Source organism: Myripristis murdjan, chromosome 14, assembly GCF_902150065.1.
Source record: "Myripristis murdjan chromosome 14, fMyrMur1.1, whole genome shotgun sequence".
NCBI classification, from domain to species: domain Eukaryota; kingdom Metazoa; phylum Chordata; class Actinopteri; order Holocentriformes; family Holocentridae; genus Myripristis; species Myripristis murdjan.
In genome coordinates, this window is record NC_043993.1 from 25,616,771 (window position 1) to 25,643,378 (window position 26,608).

The 26,608-nt window shown below is 38.5% G+C and overlaps 1 protein-coding gene across 1 annotated transcript; it reads left to right on the forward strand.

The window, feature by feature from the left end:
- Nucleotides 1-892: 892 nt before the first annotated feature.
- Nucleotides 893-25,889, forward strand: kif4 (kinesin family member 4). The gene is made up of 31 exons (XM_030069700.1): nt 893-1,129; nt 2,562-2,706; nt 3,632-3,746; nt 3,982-4,172; nt 4,292-4,381; nt 4,551-4,717; nt 5,345-5,439; nt 6,599-6,718; nt 7,435-7,610; nt 8,192-8,253; nt 8,588-8,720; nt 11,868-11,926; nt 12,380-12,485; nt 14,574-14,681; nt 14,990-15,172; nt 15,448-15,551; nt 15,717-15,861; nt 16,235-16,345; nt 16,546-16,629; nt 16,874-16,987; nt 17,500-17,655; nt 17,806-17,903; nt 18,638-18,767; nt 19,122-19,292; nt 19,402-19,521; nt 19,651-19,728; nt 20,451-20,552; nt 21,916-22,083; nt 22,531-22,656; nt 23,772-23,891; nt 25,276-25,889. The coding sequence occupies exons 2-31, from the start codon at nt 2,584-2,586 to the stop codon at nt 25,474-25,476; spliced, it is 3,756 nt and encodes a 1,251-aa protein (XP_029925560.1). The 5' UTR covers nt 893-1,129; nt 2,562-2,583; the 3' UTR covers nt 25,477-25,889.
- The last annotated feature ends 719 nt before the right edge of the window (nt 25,890-26,608 follow it).

Genomic DNA, 26,608 nt, shown 5'->3' on the forward strand with positions numbered 1-26,608 from the left:
CCCTTTGTGTGTGTGTGTGTGTGTGTGTGTGTGTGTGTGTGTGTGTGTGTGTGTGTGTGTCTGTCTGTGTCTGTCTGTGTGTGTGTGTGTGTCTGTGTGTGTGTACAATGTACTAAATCATGCCCACTACCATGAGCTTTCACATTAATTAAATTGCTCTGCTATCTTGCCTATACTGAGTTCTTGTGTAAAGAAAGTTTGCCTACAGTGCTAGAGACTTGAACCCAGCTGTTGCATGTCCACCCAAAAATCATAATAAATGTTATGATTTAATATGACTTTTGTATTAAAAATTCATTATGCATTCAAAATTCAGATGCCCTCCTGTAATTTGTATGCACACACATCTATAGCCTATGCATTTTGCTGTTGTCTTGCAGTTGGTTTACACTGAATTCAATGACTTGACCCAAATCAATGTGCTGATCCCGGCAAAGTTCATGCACCCTTAGGATCATCCTGCTCATTATAATGCCATAAGAGTTAAGGGTTCTCATCATGTGTCCGTAATGCATCCCTATGTCAAAATACACCTTAATCACAGAACCCCAGCTACACAGATGCTGCTGTCAGCTCACAAAAATTAAATTGTGTGCACAAACTGGGATTTTGCATGTACAAAATAAAATAATAAAAAAAAAGGCCTCTCTGGGGCTCTGTGTTTTTTTCTTTTTTTTTTTTTTTTTTGTATTGCAGTGGACATAAACGTTATTCCAGGAGCCACTTTGCATAAATATTATCTGTTACGTTATTTGGAAGGCGTATCTTTTAGGTTAAAGGCCTGTGATCTTCAATGTGTGTCGTGTAATGTAAGTTCGCCTAGTATCCTGTAGAGGTCAGCACCACGCACGAGGTGAGCCGAGCCTGCCATAAAATCATCCGACGAGGAAGAAGGAGGAGGCGGAGCTGGCTGTTTGAAAGTGGCGGTTAACCGTTCATCACAGGGATGTTTCTGTAAACAGACGGAGCATTATAATTGACAAAGTTAGCCGATAACGTTATAAAATAAATGTTTTGTTCGGTAGCGGTGCTGTTGACGGTCAGCCAGACCCGCTGGATTTCCTGATATTTTACACTGACACCGGAGGCAAAGCAAAAAAAAAAAAAAAAAAGCACCGTTAACGTCTTTGTAAGTATAGCAACGGCAGCTAAAGTTAACGCTAACGTTACGGGGGGTTCCCGTTCACATAATGTGGTAGGAAACTGTCTAGTTGCTTTTAATTCACAAGGTTTATTCATTTAAGCACGCTCGCTAAATGCTTTCGACTTAATCTATTGTTAACCAAATGCAGTCTGTCATTTAAATTATTGAAACACTGCGAAAACTTAGTGTATTTCGTTAATGAGCCAATGTTATGCTAACTCTACGCTGCTATAGTTTGTGGTGTTTTAACAGTTTCTTCATGTGAGTCTTTTCATGTTAATTATTATGGTGGAGAGGAGCTGTCATCAAGCACCCCCTTTTTCCTTTATGGAGCCTGGAGCCACATAGCAGCCATCTTGCCCGAGCACAGTTAAATAATCTGCTACTGTGGGGGAAAGAAGCAATTGCAGTGTTTTTTTATATTCATGCTGCTCTTTCAGTAACCATTATAAGGGTAGCGAGTTAACACCAGACACCAACAACTGGTAACAGGTTGTCGTATTTGAGAAGTGACACCATCAACCATTCTGGCAGCCAACCAGTCATCAGTTGTTCACCATCTTAATGTTAAGATATACAAGGCCCTCTTGACAAATTAGACAGGTTGTAATGTTTATAATGTCTTGCTTTCTGTGTATAAATTCCTCAGATGTCCGGTTTTTGTTACCACTGGCTTACAAAAGAGATGAGATTAGGTGTTGTTTTGACAGTTTTTCTCACTACATCTGTATTGTTGTTCCAGCACCTAGTATATTGCAGTATTTCTTTGCCTCATCAGTAACATTTTGGTGATCAGAGTCGAGCCTGTAAGCCACTTTGATCAGAAGTAGTCGGTCCTGGCTCAGCTTGTTTGGTTCAAGGTGACTGCATACGAATGAACAATAGCCTACTGTTAATTTTCAACCGTTAGATTATTTTAGACAATTAAATAAGATTAAATGTGTTATAGTCAAAATTCAAAACATTTATTCATTGGTAAGCTAGAAAAAGTGAGGAAATTGGCAACATGAAGGCTAGCCTGAAGGGCTCAAGATGTTGCTGTTATTCTCTTAACACATCATCTGTCCAAATGCATCCAGTTCCAGTTCTGTACAAATCTTGATAATGCGTGGCTTGGCAAAAAGCATCTGATCAAAAATAGTGCTTTCCCTCTTGGCTAGAATATTTGGAAAACCTAAGTAATGAAAAGTATCAATCTGTCATCTTCAAAACATTGCACTGAGGAGAAGAAAGTTGTGTCATTCATCTTTTGATCTGTGAAACATAGAATTACTGATCTTAAGTTATTCCTACATATCTTTAGCTGACATTTCTGCAGCTTAATCCTGTAATCATATTCGGAAAATGCTTCCATATTGCTGGCAAATGGTTACCTAGTCTCATTTTAGTAACCTTTCCGTTTTTCTGTTATTACTAGATATTCACTGGAATCTTGCATCATGACAAACGAGGATGTTAAGGTGATCCCAGTGCGGGTTGCCTTGCGATGTCGTCCATTGGTACCCAAAGAAATTAACGAGGGATGCCAGTGCTGTCTCACATTTGTGCCTGGAGAGCCACAGGTCTGTATTTTACAGAAATGCAGTAAAACTAACTAAGCAAGTCAGTGGCTGGATTCTACAACTCACCCCACACTTAAACTAAATGACCTGACAAAATGATTAAAAAAAAAAAAAAAAATCAAAGGGTTTTTGTTCATCTGTCAAAGGGGCCAGTCAGTTGGAATTTGACTTTGTCATTGTGACTCATGCAGTATCCAGCAGTCATTGTAGTGTGACCGTTAGTTAGGGAAATCATTCATTGCACTGAGACAATGGATTTTTGGCTCATGATCCAATCCTATGCTGAACCAGAACCATGATCATAAGTGTCTGAATTGTGATGTATTCAAAATAAGTTTCCACTATGGCAATAATCATGCAGCATTTGAATTTTGTGAACATCAAACACTCTTAGTTTAGTTGTGGGTTTGCTGATGTTTACTAGTGAATATATGGTATTATTGACATCAGTGCATTTGCTGGCTGGTTGTAGTTTGTGTAATGTTTCCATACAAACAAAAGTGTCTTTGTGATTTTCTACCACTGCAGTTCTGAAATTCATAATGGGCTGCAAAGTCTATCAAATTAGCTGATTTGTAAAAAGTTAGAGCGCAAAAACAGTTCATGATCAACCAGTCAATTTCAGTCTAAGATTAGACAGATTAAGTAAAAACTATTTCCTCAAATGGGTTCAGCCTCATAATGCTTATTGCTGTTAACATCACACAGCAGAAATCGACAACAAAAAGGAGGCTTACATGTGAAATAATATGTAACTTTGAACAGAAAGTGGGCAAGATGACATCTGGACAGAAATAATCCAGAAAAAGATCTGAAATATTTAAATTGGTTAAAATCCGCACACCAATATTGATTTTTCACCATTTGTTAGCTGATAAAGTGCATTTGTTGATATTTTGTGCAAGTAAGTCTCATCTGTTTTCAGGTGATTGTTGGCACAGAGAAGGCATTCACCTATGATTATGTGTTTGATCCCACTGCTGAGCAAGAAGAAGTCTTCAATATTGCAGTCTCACCCTTGTTGTCTGGACTTTTTAAAGGTAGCTGTACTTGTTTATGTGTTTTTCATCCTTGTAGAGAAAATTGTTTTTTCTTGCCCTCCCTCCACATGTAGGTCCACAAGGTGTGCATAGACAGTTCAGCCAAAGAATACGTTTCCCTTTAGCAAGTATAGCTATCAGACTACAGTCATTATATGTTGTTGGCCAGTTGATTTTTGATCACAAAGTATATTGTTAAGTTAATGCTGCCTAACAGTATGAAATTTCTTTGCAGGTTACCATGCCACAGTGCTTGCATATGGACAGACAGGGTCAGGGAAGACTTTCTCCATGGGAGGAACTTACACATCAGCTCAAGAGAACGATCCTTCAGTGGGAGTTATTCCACGGGTTATCGGGATGATTTTCCAGGAAAAGGAGATGAGGACAGATTGTGAATTCTCTCTGGCAGTGTCATACTTGGAGGTCTGTGGAAATATTTTTATTTGTTTGGAAACTACATTGAGCTAAACAAATTTACTGTGATTTCTTCTTTCACTAATGACCATAGAAGTTATTTGGACATGCTTTAAATTTAATTTTAGATCTACAATGAAGATATACTGGACTTGCTGTGTACATCCAAAGATAAACCTGCCATCAGCATTCGGGAAGATCCTAAAGATGGCATCAAGGTGAGTCACTGACATGTTGCCAAGAAATAAAAGCATTGTGATTTCACTTGGGCTGAATACAAATATCAGCCTCGGTAGCTCTTGTGAATTGCACCAGTGTCTTACCTTGTGTGGGTGTGATATACTTAATTGGTCATCTCTTGTTTTTGTTGAAAATTTCCTGTTGTAGATTGTGGGCCTAACTGAGCGGGAGGTGTTTTCTGCCCATGAGATGGTGGGCTGTCTGGAGCTTGGAAACTCTGCTCGCACCGTGGGCTCCACAGCCATGAACGCTGCTTCGTCACGCTCACATGCGATCTTTACTATTACACTGGAGCAACGCAGGGGGACGGACAAGTCAGTTTACCCACCTTTCCTTTTGTTTTTGCTGAAATTATTATCCCCCACCCCATCCTGAATATATGCTCACTGGCACTCCATGTAACATGATGCTATCGGTGAAAACATAGCATAGGAGTACTTTCATAACTGTGGACACTGCTTTGAAAGAAATATTTTTAACAGCTGGAAACAGTTTTGGCGTTAGACACAAAATGTCATTTTATGTGAGCTGGGATGCATATCACTGTTCATTAATAGCTTTTATATTAGACACCTGATGAGGTAAATGCAGGTTCTAGATTGATGACACAATGAGGGATTACTGCATTACTTTGCACAGTGGAAACTACCAGATAATCCAGGCTTGCACGCTGCACTGTTAGAAAAACTTGCATCATTAAATCAGTCGGAATTACATCAAAGGAACTCTAGGCTTCTAACATATCCAAGTAACATAGGTAAAAGCTCAGAGAGGCATGTTTGGCCTTATCTATTTTTAAAACTAACTTTTTTACGCCTTATCTCTATAAAAATGGAATCCCTGCAATGCTATGTGATAATGGGCTAATGTGCATGTATAACTCTTAAATTGTATTACATATGAACCAAAAATGCAAATGTAGAATGTTTTCATCTATGCAGAACTGACTCGGTTGTGTCAAAATTACACCTTGTGGATCTGGCTGGCTCTGAGAGGCAAAAGAAAACCAAAGCAGAGGGAGATCGTTTAAAGGAGGGTAAGCCAAAGTAAAGTGTTTTTTGTTTTTTGTTTTCTCCCTCAGCAGCATTTCAACAAACTCTTGACTTTGTCCTTTAGTACACTAGAGAAAGCAGAAAAGAAAGAATACACATACTGTTTTCCAGCATTGTTCTGTTTCACGTACAGTCACACACAGTTACACACATTGAGTACGTTTAGATGCACACCATATTCTGATTCGGGTCAATATTCTGGTTAAGGTAATATTCTGAATAAGGAATATTCCAGTTGCTGCAGCGCATATAATATGTGTGTTTACATGACTTGTGCGCACCAGAATATTAAGAATATTCTGAATAATACAGGAATATGGTGTGCATGTAAACGTGGTCAGTGACATCAGGGAGCTACATCCCACATAGTACCATGGAGACACCAGTCACTGTTTTTCTGCAGATAAGACTGAGGGAACCTAAGCCTAAATTCACAAACATTCAATGAATGCGTTGAGATCTACTAAAAAAAAAAAAAGAAAAGAAAACAAAAGAAAAGAAAAAAGAAACTACAAGCAATTCCACATCAAGTGTGATCTACAGGAATTCAGTGTCAGAAACTTATCAAAAACTGTTGGGTGGGTACGTTTGAACCTAACATTTGTTATAATGGCATCTTAAAAACACTGTAATCAATCTAAGGTTCATTCAGTCAGGTTCATTCAAAACGTAAGCAAAAGCCAAGCAATGGATGATCAAAGTAATTTGTCTAAATTAAAGTATGAATTATTGTACAGCAAACTGTAGTTGTTTTCCTCTGTAAAACCTGCAAGATTTAAAAAAAAAAAAAGAAAAGAAAAAGAAAGAAAAGAAAACTTGTCCAGCACCACTGAGAGCTGACATTCTCTGACTATAAATTGGTTAGTTTGCATACCTATTTTTTAAGTTAGACTATTTGGCTAAGAGAACAAATTGTTCTTCAGTTTTATTTATTAGGACAAGGAACCTAATCCATTTGACAATTAATGAAGCTGACTTGTGACAAATGGCTTAAAGTTAATGTCAACCCTTGATGTCTAGAAAGGATCTTCTTATTTACCTCATGCTATACACTGTAGTATTCAGTTTCTGTGCACCACCTCTTTGTATTAAAATACCTTCCTGCTGCTCTTCTGTTCTGATGCCATTCATTTTTGTCTGCAGGCATCAGCATCAACAGAGGTCTTCTGGCTTTGGGTAACGTGATCAGTGCCCTGGGCGATGAAAGCAAAAAAGGGTCCTTTGTTCCTTACAGAGACTCCAAGCTTACACGCCTGTTGCAAGGTAGGCCTCGAGTAAATGCCCTAAAGTTACATAATGAAAAATTGTCATGTGATTTCAGCGAGTCAGATACCATCATAATTGAAAAACATGTATGTCAAAATGTAGAGCTATTTTTGAACTTGAGTCACAGAGCTAAAAAGACAATCCTGAAATAAATTCCTCAAAAACAATATAATAGCCTTTTTAGCAGTTTTGATTTTCATGTGTGCGGCTTCTCCTGGCTCTGAATGTCTGATCAGAAGTCCCATTTGTTTTTCCTGTATGTGTTGCCCTGCATCCAACTGGATGGACCCCTAACTCTGCAAAATTAAAAGTGATACTTTGCTACTCCAGTGATTGTCTGTCTATAACTGTGCACTGAACAGGATCAATGTATAACATCTTAACATTTACCTATGATTTTTGGTTTTGATTTATTTATGCATAAAAATAGCATACAGCATTTTTAATGTATGTCAAAGTGTAGAGATCTCCAAAGCAGTGCAGACACAACTGATGGCTCATTTACTATTTCTTTGATTTGATTGCATCTCTTAATCAAAATTTTTTGCCCAATGCATGTGCAATTATATATGCCATTGAAATTGTATTTTTCCATTTTGTGCAACAAGTTATTAGGAAAAATGTTTGTTGCCATGCGTGTACCACAATCAAACATTGATCAGCATCTAGACTTAAAATTTCACTTTGTGCCATTGTTCCTGCTTTATTGTCAGATTCTTTGGGAGGTAATAGCCACACATTGATGATTGCGTGCATCAGCCCGGCAGACTCAAACATTGAGGAGACTATCAACACGCTGCGGTACGCTGATAGAGCTCGCAAGATAAAAAACAAACCTATAGTCAATGTCGACCCCAGAGCTGCAGAAATGAAGCGCTTAAAACAACAGGTATGGTAATTAAACCACATAATCAGATTAAATAATTGATTATTGTCTTGTTTTGTGGTGCTGGGTTTCTGTTTGGTTTTAACCTTTTTAATACTGTTGATTTGCTCAGGTGAGCCTGAAGTTAAATGTAGATGCATTACTTGTTGGAGAGGAAATTGTCTTCAAAATAATCTTCCTTTACATTCATTGCGAACTACTAATAATTTAGGAAACAAGGATTTCTGGGACAGTTAAGAGCAAAATTAAAAGACAGATAAATGTATGTTATACACTTTTCACCTCTACCTTAGTAACATAATCAATCTCATGATTCCACCACTGTTAGTAGCATTGCTCCTTAACTGTTGATTGTTTGCATAAAGACCCAAATAAGCCAACTCTGTGGATGCCGGTGAAACGATGATGTTTTGGTCCTTTCAGGGTGCTAAATAGAGGTACTTATTAATATTAAGACATGCAAAGGCACTTGGGTGTACAGATGGAATTTAAAACATGTTAAAGTAAAGATACAAGTTCTGGAGGTTTATTGGTTTTTGGGTGTCATTTGGTATTCTGAACTATTTCTCCCTGTGGGCCCACAGGTCCAGGAGCTACAGGTGATGCTGCTGCATGCCCGTGGAGGTGTGGCACCCGTACTCAATGGGTAAGGTGTCAAATTGCATCACAAGGCTGCCCTTGTGGCTCACCTGGTAAAGCATGTATCACATATCAAGGCTGGGTTCTTAGCAACATAGGTTCAATTCGAGACCGAGGCCTTTGCTGCATGTGATCCCCTCTCTTTCGCCTTCTTGTCTCTCTCTAATCTCACTATCAAATAAAAACAGAAATCGCCTGAAAATTACCTTAAAAAAAGAATAACTTGCATTACAAACCAGTGGTCGTCAGGGTCAGATTTCCCTGTGAACTAATGTCCTATAAAATGTAAAACAAATATATCCTGGGTACGTCTAACAAAGGGCCATAACTTTATATTACAGCCCAGAGTCTGCTGAGAATGTGACAAAGCTCTTGGAAAGGAACCGTGCTCTGCAGGATGAGAACAACAAGCTCAGCAGGGAGCTGAGTGAGGCTGCTGGACAGACTGCCCTGATGTTTGAGAAGATTATTATGGTGAGCCAAACTGTGCGATATGGTGACGTATATTGTGCGATGGTAGAAAAACATCTATTGTTTCATGTTTTGGTCTATAGTTTATTTTATTGTGTCACAGATAAACTCTCCAGTAATTTATTACAGGAGTTTATTTTCTGTAATTTGGATATTGCTTAGCATTCCTCTGCACTGCACCAATGAGTGTATGCAACATAAACTAACTGTATAACATATATAATAACATCTTAAGTTAAATCCTGTGTGGAAGTGTAGCCATAGCTACGCTGTAGTCCACACGGTGTAAGTGTCACACTTCACCGATCACTAAAACACTGACACCAGTGTCATTTTATTAACTCTGCGCTGAGGCTCACATAAAAACAGAAGAACCGATGGCTGCATCCACGGAGATGAAATATTCACCAATGTGTGGATTAATTGCCCACTGTGAATTTAGTGACACCTTGTAGTCTGTAGAATTTGGGCATAGCTGGAAACATCAGAACAGATACACAAACCTCCTCAGTTCCATTCAGTTGACAAGACATGAAAACTGGCATCATGTTCTCATCAACCAGCATGAAACACGGGGTTACGCAAAGAAGTCTCGCAGTCCTAAGCACCCTTGCATCACCAGACATGCAGGTACAGTTCTGGTGAGGTGCAGGAAGCCCTGGTGGCAGCCTCTGCTGAAGCCACACGCACACCTGCTGTAGCTATGGCGATGTTTTGCCAGGAAAGTAAATGGCCTAGGTAACTGACTGAAGTAGCGTCGCTCCATATGGTTCATTCATGGCACTATTGTTTTGTTTTTTTTCTCTCTCTCTGTACTTTTCTTCTCTTTTCTTTTTTTTTTTTTTTTGGCCACGATTGTTGCCTGGGAAATGCCAGCATTGGGAGGCATGTACAGATCACTGACAGACTCCTTTCATCATTCTTCTGTTTTACATATTTTATGTTTTGTTTACTGTTGAATTGAAAATTTGCACAAAGGTTCCAAATGAAAGGAGAAAAATAATATGATTAAGTGCCTTTTTTATTTGTCAAATACAAAATGTATTAAGAAATAGGCCTCTTCATGTGGTGTCAGTTTATATAAACTATTTATTCATGTAATTTACTGAAAATCTGTGATATTGTGATATATATCGTTATCAGTATATGAAATGACCTATATTGGGATATGAGATTTAATCTGTGATACAATAGAGTACGTCTTGGATTACAAGTCTTCACATTTCCTAGGCTTCTTGAAATTTAGCATCTGTCACTGCCACTTAAAATGCATAGATATGACCAAACACTAAGTAAAATACAGAGTTTATGGATTTGAGAGCCAGCTTTTCCAGGGAATTTATAGAGACCAGTGTGAGTGCCACCAGCTGTGAGTCATTCGATATGAATGTGTTTTAGGGACTGGTACTATAACGGAGGATTTAAAGGACTGTCAGACTGTTGCCTATGTGAGAGAGGAGTTAGAAATGTCTGTGTATGCACCAACCAGCTGTTCAGCACAGCCCTTCAGGACCTTCAGTGACACTCCATCAGGTCCTGCTGATGGTGTGTGTGTGTGTGCTGTTGTGGGGGCTCACTTGCTTCAGAGACCAAAGAACCTGTGTGTGTGTGTGTGTGTGTGTGTGTGTGTTCACCTGGAGTGCAGTCTCTTCAGGGTTATGGCACTTTGAGGGAATCCCTTTGTTCAGTCTGTCGCATCTGGCATAGAAACCCTTGAGATTGTCTGCTATTGTGGTGTCTCGGGTCTTGGTCTTGCTCATGTTTCTCCTGTAGTCAGTAACAGATTAGATTCCCTGCCACATACTGTGTGTTGTTATCCAGGTCGCTGATGGAGTTACACTGCTTATACTCCATGATGTCCCCTGACTTGAAATCTGTACACTGTTGCCTGATCTTCATGCATATATCCACACTGAGCCAGGGCTTATGTTTGGGAAAAACACAAATAGCTTTCAGCCTTGTGGTGGAGGTGGGCTGTAATGGGACTGCCAGGTGGTCAGACTTACTGGAGGGGAGTTTGGGGACAGCAGCATATGCCTTGCTTATTTAACTGTAGCAGTGGTCCAAAGTGTTGTTTCCCCTAGTGGGGAAATTAACACACTGGTGAGGTTTGGGTATATTTTTCCAAAGATAACAGTGATTAAACTCCAAGAGTGGCGTCCGGACTGGATCTCTTAGTGGTGTTTTTGCCCTGAAACGCTTTTTTCAGTTTCTCGTAAGAATGGACATTACAACAATGGTAACTTATATCGGTGGGGTTTGTGTTTCTGTCAGTTAGGTTTTGATGTTTGTAGGGACTGAAAAGTCTACTTGAGTCTTTCATTGTTGTTGATGCCATTTTTTCCCCCACATATGTGGCAAATCTTGATCACTTGGGTCTTCATAACCAATTGTTATCTGCTGAGGTGTGACACTTTTATAAGATTTCATGTTTTTCAGCGGCATGCTTAGTCTCGTCGTAGTTGTAGTCGTAGTTTAGAGTTGAATATTATTTTCGTTTGAGCAAGCTTTCAAAACATAAAAATATGATTTGGTATGTTGAAACATTGTACTTTCTAAAACTTGGTGCAGAATAGCTCTAGGATATACGTATACCCCACGCTTTGTTCTCCAGTGCCCCTAGCTGAAATGTTTTGAGTCCGTAAGTTAACCCCTTTGCAGTGACACTAAAGATGGAGTTGAGGTATATCTAGATTTCTGTGTCTCTATACCATGATTAGAGTCCCTGTGTCCTTTTACCTGATTGCACATGATTAGAAATTAAACATACAGGTCTATATCAGGTCTTCAACAGAAGCGATGTTCTAAGCCGAGATCAAAGATTGATGTTGGACTTGAGAAGAGTAACGCTGAGCTCCTTTGCTGTATTGGCCCATTTTGCCAGACGTGCAGCAGTCAGCGCTGCAGTTCACAAATCTAGGCTGTATGAACAAGCAGCAGAAACCCAGACAGAGCTCCCTGCATATCACACACAAACCCCGCAGTGAAACATGGTTACAGCATCAAGCTCAAAGGGAAGCACTGGAAAACTTGTATGAAGGAAATAATGAACGCAACCAAATGCATGTAAATTCTTTAGGTGTCTCTAGGTGTGCTTTCATCCATGATGTTTATTACACTTTGAGTTTAATTTTTATTTTTTCCTCATAGACGGAACAAACAAATGAGAAGCTGCAAAGCAAACTGGAACAACTGCGACAACATGCAGCGTAAGTTTACTAAGGCATAAATCCACAGAGGGTTTTGACAAAACAGTAATGCTGTGCTCACTGTACGCTCATTTAGATGTTTGATATTTTGTTGCTGAGGTCAATTTTATTCATAAATTCAGCAATTTGTTCTTACACTGTAAAGATCATTTTAAGAGCATTCAGAGTAAAACAAACTTAAATACCAAATACATTTTTAGTGAAAAGCATTGATTAAAAAGTGGCAAGACTTGAAGTTATATTTGCACTGATATTAATTTCAGCATGTTCCTGGGTCTGTCTGTACTTTTGTGCATGGCTTTGCCATTATCTCAATATATGACAATATCATGGTGTTCGTCATATTTAAGTTCTCAGAGTTTCAGGTATGCTCTATACAGTTAAGACATCTGAAAGGCTCTTACGGTCAGTTGCCACCTTGATGATTACATTGGGATGCTCTCTTTGTTACAGATGTAAAGTGGACCTTGAGAAAGTGCTGGAGACTTTGGAGGATCAGGACTTGAAGGGTAAAGTTGAAGTGATGAGAAATCTGCAGGACATCATCTTGGAGCTCCAGGTATGAACACTTGATGGGATTCACATAATACATAAAACAACACCTCCATGTCACAGATTTACTCAGAATGATTGTTGGTCATTTCAGGCACATGCCACATTCAAACTCCTCCTTTGAGATCTCAGAAGTATTTGATTCAGCTTACCAAAGCACGACTGATCCCCCTTTGAAACCTGGGTCAGCATTAGGGATATTGCCCTAAATTGGTTATGTTCTGACCTGTCCAAAAAAAACAACTTTTTTTGCGGTGGTTGGTGTCCATGTGTCCTCTTCTTTGATTCATGTCCTCCTTTTCTGTGGTCATCATCATTCATAAACATCAAGTTATACTGCTGCTATGCCAACAACATGCAGCTATAAACTGTAAACCCTTTCAAGCTAATGACCCCACAAGCTTAACTTGACTCAAAGCTGCTTGTCAGATAGTAAGATCCTGTATTGTCATTAGACTACTGTAACTAACTTTGTGATCTAAATCAGTGACAGGTTAGTATGACACTGAAAGACAGCTAAACTGCCTGAGTGTAGATGTATAGTGGAACAGTGAAGATCTCTCCATGACCATACAGTAGGTTATTGATGTGGTCATACTGAATATTTCAGGACTGTGGTAACTCCAACTACAGCAACAACTGATACCTCACACCTGACTAGGCTTTATGGAGCTGGACAGCATCTGGTCTTGTTTGAATATTTTTTGAGCCTATAATTATTCCAAACTACAAATAACTAGAATGAGGCCGTCCTTAACCACTTTTGACTGTGGCTCCCCGCTGTGCACATTTTGGTCCAAGTCGTACATGCAGATAACAACATTTGGAATAAATCAATTTTCACCAAAGTCGTCTCATTTTCCTACAGTCGCTATATTATAGTATCAAAATTAATGCGAGATTGATATACAGTATTGAGGTAAATATTCTATACATATACAGCACTAAAGATGGGAATGCTTTCACTGAAGCTTTGAAACATTTTGTCTGGGGAACTAAGACTAGCATCACTATAATCACTGCTACTTCATAATGTACTGTTTACTTCACATTTTACATTTAATTTGATATTTAATGAGTTATTTATCCTATCTCTTATTCTTGAGCCTTGACGGTTGTCCCTGTCTAATCATATTTTTATCTGCAATATTATTCAAGTGTGTAATTGCTTTTTGCGTGTTAATTTTCATTTGATGGAATATGTGCTTTGGCCTCATTTATTGATTCTGTAAAGCTCTTTATTAAATCACTTTGTAACTTTAATTGAAAAGGTCTAAAAAATATATTATTCACTTTATCACTATGGGGTTATTTTCTTGACGTGCATGATGCTCTTGTATTTTAGAATTTAACTTTTGGAGACCATATATGTGGTTGACCGTCCTTCTCAACTCAAACATAAATATACAAATATCTTGTCTTGCTTGAAGGATTTTTTTTTTTTCCTGTGATTAGATGTAATATCACTATTGCCAGACTTTGGTGCTGCAATTTAAATAAGAATGTAATTTACATAGCATGGTTGTAACAGTCATTTTATAATATGTCATAAAAACACAATTAGTTGATAAGCATACAGAAATAATTAAGTGAGAGCCCTGTATGTTGTAATGTGCTTTGATATGCTTGACGGTCAAAAGAAGAGAGGGCCAGAGCAGGAATTTTAAGTATTTAGATGTATTACTTCTATCCATTTCCAATAAAGAATTCACATTTAATTTGATGGTCCAGATATTAATCAATTTGATTGAATGAAAATGGACTTCTAGTATATAGTATATTCCTTTATGGCCTCTCCCATTGCTGCCATAGGATTTTGATAATGTCATTGACATGATTTTTTCCCCTTTCCTTTCTGTGTGTAGAGGATACATGGGACGCAGAGCTGTCATAACATGTTCAACACAACTGACACTGCAGTGTCATTAGATGTGACAGCTTTGTTTCCCAGTGAAACCTCAGCTCATCGTCTTATGCAACAAACCAGCATTCATTTCAAGTGCAACTTTATCAAAAGTTCTGTCAGCAGTTTGAAATGTTCCAGTGAGATGGCTGTTGATTGAAAACGTGATCCATGGTTTTCCCTCTATCTCAGAGTGAGAGTGCAGGCATCGCTGCCTCCATTGATGCCATGGCCTCAGGAGAGGACACACCTGAGGGATCAGGGGATGGCAGTAGAAATTCAACAGACGGTTCCCCATCAGTATGTTGAATATTTTATTTTTGATGTTTTCATTAAATAACAATTAACAGGGCATTAAGATCACTTAGGAATATTATAAAGATACCCAACGAGATTAGTTCTGCCATGCCTTGCTTTCTATTCTTTGACTTGATACACATTTTCTCCATAGTATGTGATCTGTACTGTTTAAATCATTAGGTTTCCTCTCTACAAACTCCAGTCATTAAAGAAAAAAAAGGAACTGAGATGCTCCTCCATTTCTCTTGTCAGCTCTAGCTTTATTTTTTTTCCCGAAATGTTTTCCCCCCCTCCACCGCTCGAAACAGGATGCTGCTGCCAACATTGATAAGGACTCAACAGAGGGCTTTACAACCCATCATGCACTGCGCCAGGCCCAGCTGTCCAAGGAACTGATTGAGCTCAATAAAGTGTTGGCTTTGAAGGAAGCTTTTGTTAAGAAAATGTGCCAGAATGACAGCCAGCTGGAGCCGATGCAAACAGAGCACCAGGTACTGGGATTCTGCATCTGTCTTAGATTTGCTCAAAATGTAAATCACTTTAGCTGATCACAATAATTAAAGTTGCTAGAAATTATTGTTTATTAATTTAGCTCGGGGGACTTTGTGTTGCAGTGATTAAACATCAGACTTAGCTATCATAGCCATGATATACGATGATTTGTAGCCCTTTATTTTGCAATACCTGCATGTATTTGAAAAGTTAACCAGCATCCAGTGGTTGACATGCTACATTTAAAGCTTCATAACATTTTGTCCTTCTACAGAAAAACATGCATACTCTTCAGGCAGCAGTGGACTCTTTGCAGAAGGAGAAGGAGGATCTTGTTTTGGCACTCCAGTCTGCAAAGAAAGATACCAACCAGGCTAAGTAAGGACATTAGACATTGTGGCGGTAATTTGTGCTTTGCCAGGACTATTAAATTGTTCTGAGATTTTATATCACAAGATATTACCCATTGATTCACAAAGTATTGTCTCTGTATTGTCCCCTTTTGTCAATTTTTGCCTTCATTATATGTGCAACATCTCTTAGGCTTAGTGAACAGCGCAGGAAAAGGCTCCAGGAGCTTGAGGGCCAGCTTGTAGACATGAAGAAGAAACTTCTTGAGCAGTCCAAACTTCTGAAACTCAAAGAATCCTCTGCTCGCAATGTGACCAAGCTCATGCAAGAGATCCAGGTAATCTCAGCGGTTCACTCTTTTCAGAAATATGGCTGTTTTTGTTATGGGATTTTCTATAGCCTCGGCATAATCTAAGAAACTGATGAAACAGAAATGGATGGTTTGGTTTCTTTGCAATCATCATACAGAAAGCAGCAATTATTTGATATTTTTGGTCACATTATCTTTAATTAAAATTCTTCACATGGACAGAAAAATACTCTGTTAGCATGAATCTCATCACATGGCATCCTCCCCTGTACTTTCTTGAGGGTAAACATCATTTTAATGCCATCAGGATGTAACATTGTTAATGCGTTGTTAATGGTTCTTGGGACCTATGAAGCCCATAGATACCAAATGTGAGCTCATTATCCCTCTGTCCCAATAGGCTATGAAGGCCCAGCGTGTGCAGCTGATGAGGCAGATGAAGGAGGATTCAGACAAATTCAGACTCTGGAAGAGCAAGAAGGACAAGGAGGTGCTCCAGCTCAAGGAGAAAGTATGTGATGATCTAATTCTTTTTAAGCCACTACAAGTTTGTTTATTCTTCATTAGATTTGTATATGTAAAACAGCAGATTTTAAATCTGTGGCAGAGAGCAATCAGAATCCATGTCTCTGGCTCCTTTTAATCCCACTATATATTTATTTTTAGTCTCCTTATTTAATCATTTATTAATTTATTTTATGTCTTTCACAGGATCGTAAACGCCAGTATGAATTAATAAAACTTGAGAGGGATTTCCAGAAACAGGCCAATGTTCTGCGCCGCAAAACTGAAGAGGTTAGGCCTTTTGCCATTTTATTGCTGATTTATTTTGTGTTTACAAGTTAATATGCTGGATTGTATTTTTGTCAAAACTTATTGTCTTTCAAGATATACTTAAAAATATAAAGTGTAGATGAAATGTTTGGGTAGATTTTGAACCTTTGTAGTTATGTCCCTTTTGCATTGTTGGGTGGTAAGTTAACACTGTACTGTGGTACTAAATATGGTGGGTCGCATCTCATCAATTTCCTCCCCTCAGGCTGCAGCTGCTAACAAACGTCTGAAAGATGCTCTGCAGAAGAGAAGTGAGGTAGCGGAGAAACGCAAGGATGTCCAGAGCAGAGGAATGGAAGGAGCTGCCACAAGAGTTAAGGTGCTCAAACCTGGTTCAAGGGCTTTTCCGAATGGGTTTTCTTGCTCATCAGTGGTGGCACACTGCAGTTCACCATGTTGAGACTTTTCCTGGATCTGCTTTTTTGGCTAATGCCTTCTTAAATGATTTTGCCCCAGTTGTCATTTGTTTTTTACTAGAAAAGTGTTTTCAAAATGATCATTTAGACATTGCAAATCCTACACACACAATCATTTCATTGACTCAACACTTTGCTGATCATGCATCTTGAACATGGGAAAGGAGTATCCTTACCCATGTGTACGCACCAGCTTGCTTTACAGTTTACGTAACTGCTTTGCCATCGATGCTAACCAGTAAAGTCACTACTTTTCAAACTTATGTCTACGTAGACACTGGATTTAGAATCGGTCAGTCAGGAAACAGGCTAGGAGTTATCTGTAATATTGATATTACATAAAACTTAATGGCAAAATTTCTGAGAAAGGATAAAATGCCCTCTCTTTAAACTTTGTGAATCTATTTATATTCAGACATGGCTTCTAAATGAAGTAGAGGTGCTAGTCAGCACAGAGGAGGCGCGACGGCACCTGAAAGATCTGTTGGAGGACAGGAAGATCCTGGCTCAGGAGATCAGCCGACTCAAGCAGCAGATGGAGGCTGGGGAACGACCTGCTGCCAAAATCAGGGTGAGATCTGAGATTTCCTGTTTTAAGGATATACTATTTGGGTTTTGTGAATATTTACAAAATTAAGAAAGTGTGAGGCATCAAAGCCACTGGCAAAGTTATAGTATACAAAATAATCAATCCTTTGCTTTGCTGTTGCTTTTCTTGCAGCGCCGAACACTGATTATCTCTGAACTAGAGAACCAGGGGGGCCTGGAAACACCTCTGAGTAAACAGGTGGAGAACCTGGAGACAGAAATGGGCCTCAGGTGAGACAAATCAGCTCGCTCATTTTCACATTTGACTACACATGTTGGCATGGCTACCGCTCCAGCTGTCCTCATCCCTTCTCCCTCCTGGCCCCCCAGTACTAGAATGACCTCACCCTTTTCTAAGCTCTTCCTATGTTATCCATCTATATAGTATTGAATGATACACTAAAATGATAAATTCCTGATAGAAACATATCCCTCCACTTCAATAAATCTGCTCTCCCTGATATGCCACCGCCCAGGGAAGCTGGAAACCTGTGGATGACACTGCTCTTACAGAATATTTCCAGCTACATTGTTCTCAATTCATGCCATTGCTCCAAAGCCTTTGTGAGTCATTCAAAGCAAAATGTCTGTACTGCTCTCTGGGTAACACCATTCATAATTGGCCCTTCCAGCTGTTATGGTTTTAGAACTCAGTTAATTTTGACATCTTTGTTCTTTCAGCTGTGTTGGCCTCCCACAACTGGAAAAACAGGGAATACGATGAAAAGCTTCATCTGAGTAGTTAGAGTAACAATTTCAACTAGAGCGCAAATTGCCAACATTTTATGACAAATATTTAAATAAGAGCCATTATGAAATGTGAATACCTCCTGGAACAGGCTTGGGAGCAAATCCAGCTCTAAGACCCAACATTGTCTTGCTCCCCCCACCACATGCCCACTCACACTCACTCTCAAAACAATAGAATAATATGTTAAGAGCTCTCAGGATTTCTTGTTTTATAGGAGTGCCCAGATAGCTGACCTTCAGCAGAAAGTGCTTGACGCAGACAACGAGGGGCGTTTGAAACAGCGCTGGGACAGCATCACCAGCATAGTGGATGCCAAGTGTGCCCTCAAGCTCCTGATGTCTGAGGTGAGCACACTGGTTTCACACTGGAAGTCGGACACCATTTCATTCTGTGTAGAGAGAAAAAGGAGCAGACAGAATGCTTGAAAAAAAAAAAGTATGAGCCTTGTTTAAACTGTAAAAAGTGTGAATGTGCTCTTGAAGAAACGGTGCATGTATAAAGAAAACTAGGGGCTCCAGGCGAATCTGGTTGTCTTCCTGGTGCAAGAGTGCCTGAAGTTTTCCCCCAGATTTGCCCATTTTTCTCACTATTTCATTTTATACTAAAGTTGGTCTATTGTATCAGTAAAAAATACATGCTCATTAATTTGCTACCAGTCATATGTATTTCTAAACCATCAAATTTTCTCTTTTATTTAGCTGGTGTCTGCTAAAACTGCTAATGCCAAGCTAGAGAGCGACATCAAACAGGAGAAGGGAAATGCGTCGGACTTAACGAAGATGCTGACAGAAGAGAGGAACGTGATGTCGACCATGGACATGGAGCACCAACAGCAGCTCGTGGAACTAGAGCAGAGGCATCAAGAAAAGGTGCTTGCATCATTTATTTACATTTGCATCTCATTTTAGTGCATCCTTATTTTTATTTAATGCTTTGCTCCAAATACTTGATTCATTAACTCTCCCTTTCTTTGTACAGGTCCTGTACCTCCTCAACCAGCTACAGAACAAACCCATATGTGGAGACTCAGATGAAACAAAGCAGACAGAGGAAGAGACATCAAAGGAGAGGGAGCTCCTGCAGCGCCTCAGAATTCAGGTTTGTTTCATTTAGCCAAAGAATGCAAGGTTTAATTGATGCCACATTTTCCTCCTTGCTCGAGGAATGACATTGCAGAATTATCTCTCTTAAATTTTGACAATCCATTTGTGTGTACCACAATTTTAGGAAGAAGAGATTGAGAAGCTGCGGGAAATGAGTGAGCAAAACCAGAAACTGATGGAGGAAAATGAGCATTACAAACAGGTAAAAGGCTCATACTTGAGTGAATCAAGATGTCATTATTATTATCAGCCAAGCATAATAGTGTCCAACTTTACTGGCACCCTATCCCATTTTGATTGAGGAAAAAAATGATACATGCACTGCTTCTGTGTATTATGTATCACTGGTGGTTTTAGGTCAAAAATACAGAAAAATAAGATAACAAAAATGAGAAACTTGTGGAGAAAATTTGACTGTTTATATTCTAAGATAATTCTCGATAATTGTACCAGTTCAGGCCTTTTAAATCTTTCAAATTTGGTTATTGCCACCCTGTCAGGAAAAGTTTGTCGGGATTCAGTTTCATTTTTTTTTTTTTTTTTTTTTATCTGTGTGTTTGTTTTATGATTCTACCTTTAAATGGAAATTGTGGTAGATGATCACAAATAAATTCTGTTTATCCTATCGACAGGTTAGCCATTTCATGTTTTTGTTTTTTATTCATTTGCATTTTAATTACAAGCATACTTGTAATTACTAAACAGTGCAGCTAACACCTCTTGTTATGTAAATGGTTACACAGCGGCTCCCCAGCAAACAAAAAACACTGAATGACAAAACAGTTTGCAGTGAACTGAGTATTTTCATGGAAATGACAAGTTATTTTTAATTATATTGACGAAGACTGTCGACATTGATCATCCACCTTGGCAATGCGCAAACGTCTATTTAAGTATTGAGTGTTCTTGATTTACTCTCCACAGAAACTAACACTGATCCAGCTGGCAAGTGGGAAGAAAATGCTTTTGCCGACATCCAACAGTGAAAATAGTCCAGAGGACTCGTTTGAGTATGTTCCGCCAAAGGTAAGCTATTGCACATAATCTGCCTTGATTTTTGTATTGTGTGTTGCTGTATAATTTATACCCATTCACTTCGGTTTTTATTGTCAAATGTTAGGCCCAAAAAAAAAATAACATTCAGGCCCAAATTTTTGAATCTGTTTGATTTTAACAGAAGTAGTTAGGGGAATGAATCTTTGTCTTAAACACAATTCAGTTCTGTTTTCAGTTCACTAGCGGGCAATTTGGACCTAGAACGATTTTCAGTTTTCTGGACAACTTGATTATCAAAACCATGATTGAATGAATCTATTCAATTGAGGAACTTTTTCATTCTACCTTTACCTTACAGTGAACCAGTTTTTACGTTACGTTTCCCCTTAGGTAGCCTCAAAGTTAACAAATTTTCTCCAGTAGTCTCATTTGTAGAACTGCACTATGTGCGGTGCAGTCCTTGAACGAAGTGGACAGAGTAACCCAGTCGTATTATATCCCACTGTTGAGCAGCTTGTCCAGCCCTCAGCTATGATTCCACTCGGTCAGCTTCACAGAGCAACCTCTTCTACTCTTTTTAACATCTTCATATGTCTGGGAGTCTGAGACATCTGTCACTTTTCACTAATGAACTGGCAACAGAGTTGTTCTGTTTCAGAAGTATTTCATTTATTTTTACAAATCCTACACACTGCACAACATTTGTCTGGGCTGCTGTTTCTCTCAGGGAAGCCAACAGTTTTCCAGAGTTTGGATTTTAGGTGTGGTGGAGATGGAAATATTGTGTTGGTTTTGTCAGTCAGCCATGGCTACTGTTGTGTTGTTGTTGTGGTGCCTTGTGTAGCAGGAAATTGGCTCTGTGCAACAACTTGTGCCTTTGCCGTATGTGGGTTTGCTGTGTTTTTCTAAGACTTGACAATAAATCACTTCGGATCGCCATCTTGCGGGCAGTTAATTGTTTAACTCATTGAAATTATTTTTGTTACAGTGCTCAATGGAAAAGCAATCACAGATTCGACATTATTAGGACATTAAAACATCACATATAAAGATCTGTGTACTTGTTGGTATCACCATATTCATATTTGTTCAGCTGATTAAATATATTGTTCTTACTTATCTGCCTGCATAGATAGACACTGAGCACAAAGCTGGCTGTGCACTTGGATAGGTTAGTTTTTTGGATGAAAGCATAAATTGAGATTTAATGGCAAAATGTGTTGTTGCTGTTGTTTTTTGAAGACATACAAGAATGTAACTTTTTAGGTTACTACTTCAAAGTTTGATTGGATTTTTCAAAGGTTGAAGATTACTCACCTCTGCAATTAACTTTATGCATAAATAATAAAAAAAAAAAACAGTTTTTTAATTACTTTTTTCTGTGCTACGGAAGCCTAAAGGGAGGCGCTTCACAACAGCCAAATTGCCGCTGAAGACGGCCATCAACATCGAGGAGCTGATGTCTGCCTCTGAGAGCGAGAACGACGACGAAGAGGATGAATGGATTCCTGAGAAACCCGAGAAGGCTCGCAGGAATTCAAAGAGATCCAAGGCAACTGGGGTAAGAGTTTCAACAACAGTCAACAGTTGTTCTTTCTTTCTTTCAGATCCAAGAATGAGCGGCCAAAACAGGATGTGGTGCTTTTCACAGGCCTATCCTTAAAACTTTCTCATAATTTACATCCTTATCGCCACTTTAACTCATAATTTATTATGTTTGTTTGGCACATAGTGGAGAGCAAATGTACTTCATTTTTGAAGAATGAGCATTATTGAAGAATGAACATTATTGAGTCGTGCCACTAATTGTGATTGCAGGTCTATGAGAATATAGGAATCACAGGAAGTTAGTGTTTTTATTTTACAGAAATACATTTTTCCTCTCCATCACAAACAGTAATAGTAATCACATAAATTTATGATTTATTATCACTAAAAGAGTCTTATTACAAATTACAAATGCAAAAGATTTAATACTGTGAACTTTTGTGTTTGTTTCTTTGTTAAGTGTGCGTGTAAAGGCCGCTGTGGCAACAAGCTGTGCAGATGCCGCAAAGGAAAGATGACTTGTGGGGAGAACTGCCAGTGTGATCATGAGAAATGTCGTAACATGGACGTCCAGGTGTCTGCTGATGTAAGTTATCTACTGACTCTCGGCTGTGTGCGTGTGCCTGTGTGTGTGCGTGTGCGGTGGCCATCGTGTACAACGAACAGTCATCTCCATTTTGGTTTCAAACTTTGCACGTTTAATTAAGTTACATTATCTGGAGGACGTTGCCTGATGAAGGGCTTGTGGTTTGGATAACATCCTTTTTCGTTTCTTGGTGGTGTTTATAGTTACTGGCTAACACGGGTCACTCTTGGCTCAAATGTTGCATAAGTTCCTTCAGAAGCATACCAGAGGTTTTTGACCCTTTAAAAATATTTAAAGACTTTCAGGTATTTTCAAAAGTTTGACAAATGACTTGTGAACTTGTCAAAACAGTTACCACACCACATCACTGCACAAGCCACCTTTTTTTAAACACTTGGCATTGATTTTATTATTAAAAGGAACAGTATCTGTGGTTCTCATCAAATAGAAAACTTTTATCCTAGTTTGTCCATCTTTATTCATGGTAAAATACTCCTAAATTTAGGTGTGTGTTAAAACTGTTAAAATGCTCACATGCCAGGCTTCAGAGTGCACAGAGGAAGCCAAAACCCACAGCATCTGATATGTTTACATTACATTTACTTTCTTCACAAATGCCAAGACTTATTTTACTTATAGTAATATAATGTAGTATAATATATATAGTATAATATATAGTCCTTTTTATCCTGGTATCAAACCCAAGGTACTACTTCAACCCTCATTCACAGATTTTCTGGTAGTTGTTAATTCATAAGGGGTGGAAATATTTTTCACTGACCAATGTAATAATATTGACTTAGGGTGTAATAACTGAAATCATTACATTATCAGATAATTAGACTTAAACTGTTCCACCCGCTTCATAAAGTAATAATTGCTTGTTAGTGAAGTAATGTGATGTTATTGTATCTATTATCTAGCAGTTATTACATTGATATTACATCATCTGGCAGTTGGTACATTACCAGTTGCCCCAGATCCGTTTCTTCTATCCAGTCAGGTTTGCCATTCATTCACAAGCATGTTCTTCACTGACTGGATGTTGAATTTCCTTTTGAAAATAACAGCCAAGTCTTGTTCTCAGTTTGAGCTTACATTTTTCCTCATTTCAGGACTCAAATCAGACTGACAGCAGGTCAAGAGATTCAGTGTCTTTTCCTGAAGACCCCACAGCCGTCAGTCCTGGCAACGCCACATTCTTCAAGCCTCCCTCCTGTACCCCCACCAAAAAGGTAGACAGCCACTTTTAACTTGTAAAGACTCAGCAGCACAAAGAATAATACATGGTTTTCTGTTCTCGTATTGTACATGGTGCCTTTGAGAATGATTGGCTTGCGTGCTAAAGATAAGTTTGAAAAAGTGGGAAAAGATGTTGCACACACGTTTTCCATTGAAAATTTTGACAAAATTATTCCATTGCACTTAAGCGATCCTTGCCAAGTCCAGCTTTCTGAACAGACTGCTTCTCACCACTGTGGAGGAAACAGTGGTGTATTTTGTATTTATTCAGTTCCAAATGTCTTACTTGTCTCTAGTGTTAATTTTGTTAACAAAAAGTGTGGCTAAATGTTTGTCAAAGACCTTTTTTTTTCATGATTAAGACAAGACTGCACCGGCATCATTAAATACTACTTGGGACTGTATCAACTTGCAATATTGTTATCAAAAAAGATTAGACTAAAATGTAGTTTAAAAAATAGAAACTTTACCAAAATATTACCAAATTATTTTCTTTGACAAAAAAGTGGAGACCACATATTTTTTGTAAATTACAATCCAAATATCCTGCTCATTGAATGGCATGTGCAGCGCTTCAGTTTCCTGTGCTGCACGTGTCATATCGGGGAATACAACACCACAGCTGAGGCAGCAGCAGCAACAGCCGTGCTCGGGACACAGAATAGCTCGGTGTATAGGGAGGGTGCGGTCAGGACCGAGCGTGTGTGTCAGAAAATAAACTAGAGCTCCTCAAGACCCAAGCCAGGTTTCCACCTGCTGACTGAAGTGATGGCGGTCAGCCTCAAAGCTACTGACAACTTTGGACAGTAGCTTTGAGAGTTTTGGGTCCCAGAATCATATTGTTTCAAAATAAACGTGCAAATCAGAACATGTTCCACGTCCGGATGTGTTCCTTACATTGAAACCACTAGAACAGAAACTTCCAGCACTTTTAATCATTCAACCGGTGTTTTTCATCTGATAGTAAAATGAAATCAGGTAAAATCTTGTGTAAAATAAGTTGTAGGGCTAGCCTAAAATGACAAAATTATTGGTTTTGGCTAGACTTTCCTTGACTAATATGACACTAAAATGCTTAGTTTTAGTCACCTAAATCTCAACTTAAAAAAAACAACAACAAAAAACAGGATGACATTGACTAAATATAACAAAATCATGAACAAGACTAAATTAAAAAAAAAAAAAAATAGCTGACAAAATTAACACCACTTGTATTCTTCTCTTCCAGAAAATTTTAATTTGTTCACTCAGGGTAAATCTATTGCATCTCATTTGGTGGTGATTGGATGCTTTTCTGTTTTGCAGCGTGACTTTGTGATATTTTTAAAATTAAAAGTGACATTGTCATAACGCTTATGCACTCATAACTTTTTTTAGGTGCTGAAGGAAATTGGCGACATGGGACACACTCCTTGTGACCTTAAACTGGACAGGAAACCCGTCTTCCCAGAGGGAGAGGAGGAGGGCGAAGATGACGATAGAAACACAGCCAGCCTCCTCAAGAAGAAGAAACGAATTCTCACAAGTTTTCAAAACAGTTTTTTCTCCGGTTGCACACCCATCAGGGAAGAATCTTAAAACGGGACATTGCAGGGTAGGGCCGTCTGTTTTAGGTGTCCTCTGTGTTTCGTTAAATGTTTTTGTCCATGTATTTTCTTTAGTCTTTTTTTAAATGTTATTAAAATGTCTTGTGCTCTACCTTAAGTGTAGCTGTTGATTCAGAAACACTTTCCCTTGTATTTAGAGTAAAAGGTTAACTAATTGACTGTGAACTGCATTGGAAAATCCGACGTAATGCACATTTAGATGATTCAGATTATATTTCTATTTTTAAGTCTTTTTTTAGTGTTGTAAACAATGACTAACACTGAATTTACCACCATTGAAGCCAATTTCATGAGAAATATTAATACGGAACTTCTAGGCAAGCACCCTTAAAGTGTTTCCACCATGTTTTTAGTATCACAGGTTAATAAAAGTCTTACGGTCAATTCTTATGAATGAAAATGCTATTTTTTCCTCTGGACATCTTTTCTTTTTTGAACATTTAAATATTAGGTTGTTGGAAACTGTAATTTATTTTTCTCTGTAGTCAGTTATGATTTACGTCTTCAGTTTTGTTGCTGCTTCTGAGAGACTCTTTAGAGGAAACATTATTTGACACTGAATTAAAAATTATAAGAATAATCTTGCACCAGTATAATGCATTTATTCTATGCTGATTCAAATGTGTAGTGAGAGTTTTTCCCAAACTGAGTAACTAATTAGTAATTAGTGGGATCATGACTAAACAAAGTAAATGACAGTGCAGTATACTTGGAACAAACAATGTATTGCAATATACCTCCCTGAATTTCATGAGGTTTTGTTAATTAAATTGATAAGATTTAGATTCCCCGCCAAAGTTTTCTAGTCTCTCTAGAGAATGAAAACTTAACCAGGTTGGGGTAGCAGCTAGTCTTTAAAGCGTCAAGGTGCTGCTTGCTGTTTTTAAATCTTCGTTCACTTGCACCTGAGATCCACTCAGTACTGTGGAGGAAATCCTGATCAGTGCTGCTCTGGTGTGAGTTTTTGCTGTGGCATGTTGTCAAGTTTTGTCTGGTTATTTAGGTTGATGTTGAACCTGGTTACAATCCTGCACCTTACTGTCCATTAAATGCTTGCCGGGAGAGTTTGGAGTTTTGTTCACACTCTGGGACACGAATAAAAT

Excerpts from the sequence above, each read along its gene's own strand:
- kif4 (XM_030069700.1), top strand. The coding sequence starts at position 2,584 with ATGACAAACGAGGATGTTAAGGTGATCCCAGTGCGGGTTGCCTTGCGA. Across the intron at positions 4,173-4,291 it reads TGGCAGTGTCATACTTGGAG|ATCTACAATGAAGATATACT; the intron begins GTCTGTGGAAAT and ends ATTTAATTTTAG. Across the intron at positions 6,719-7,434 it reads GCTTACACGCCTGTTGCAAG|ATTCTTTGGGAGGTAATAGC; the intron begins GTAGGCCTCGAG and ends CTTTATTGTCAG.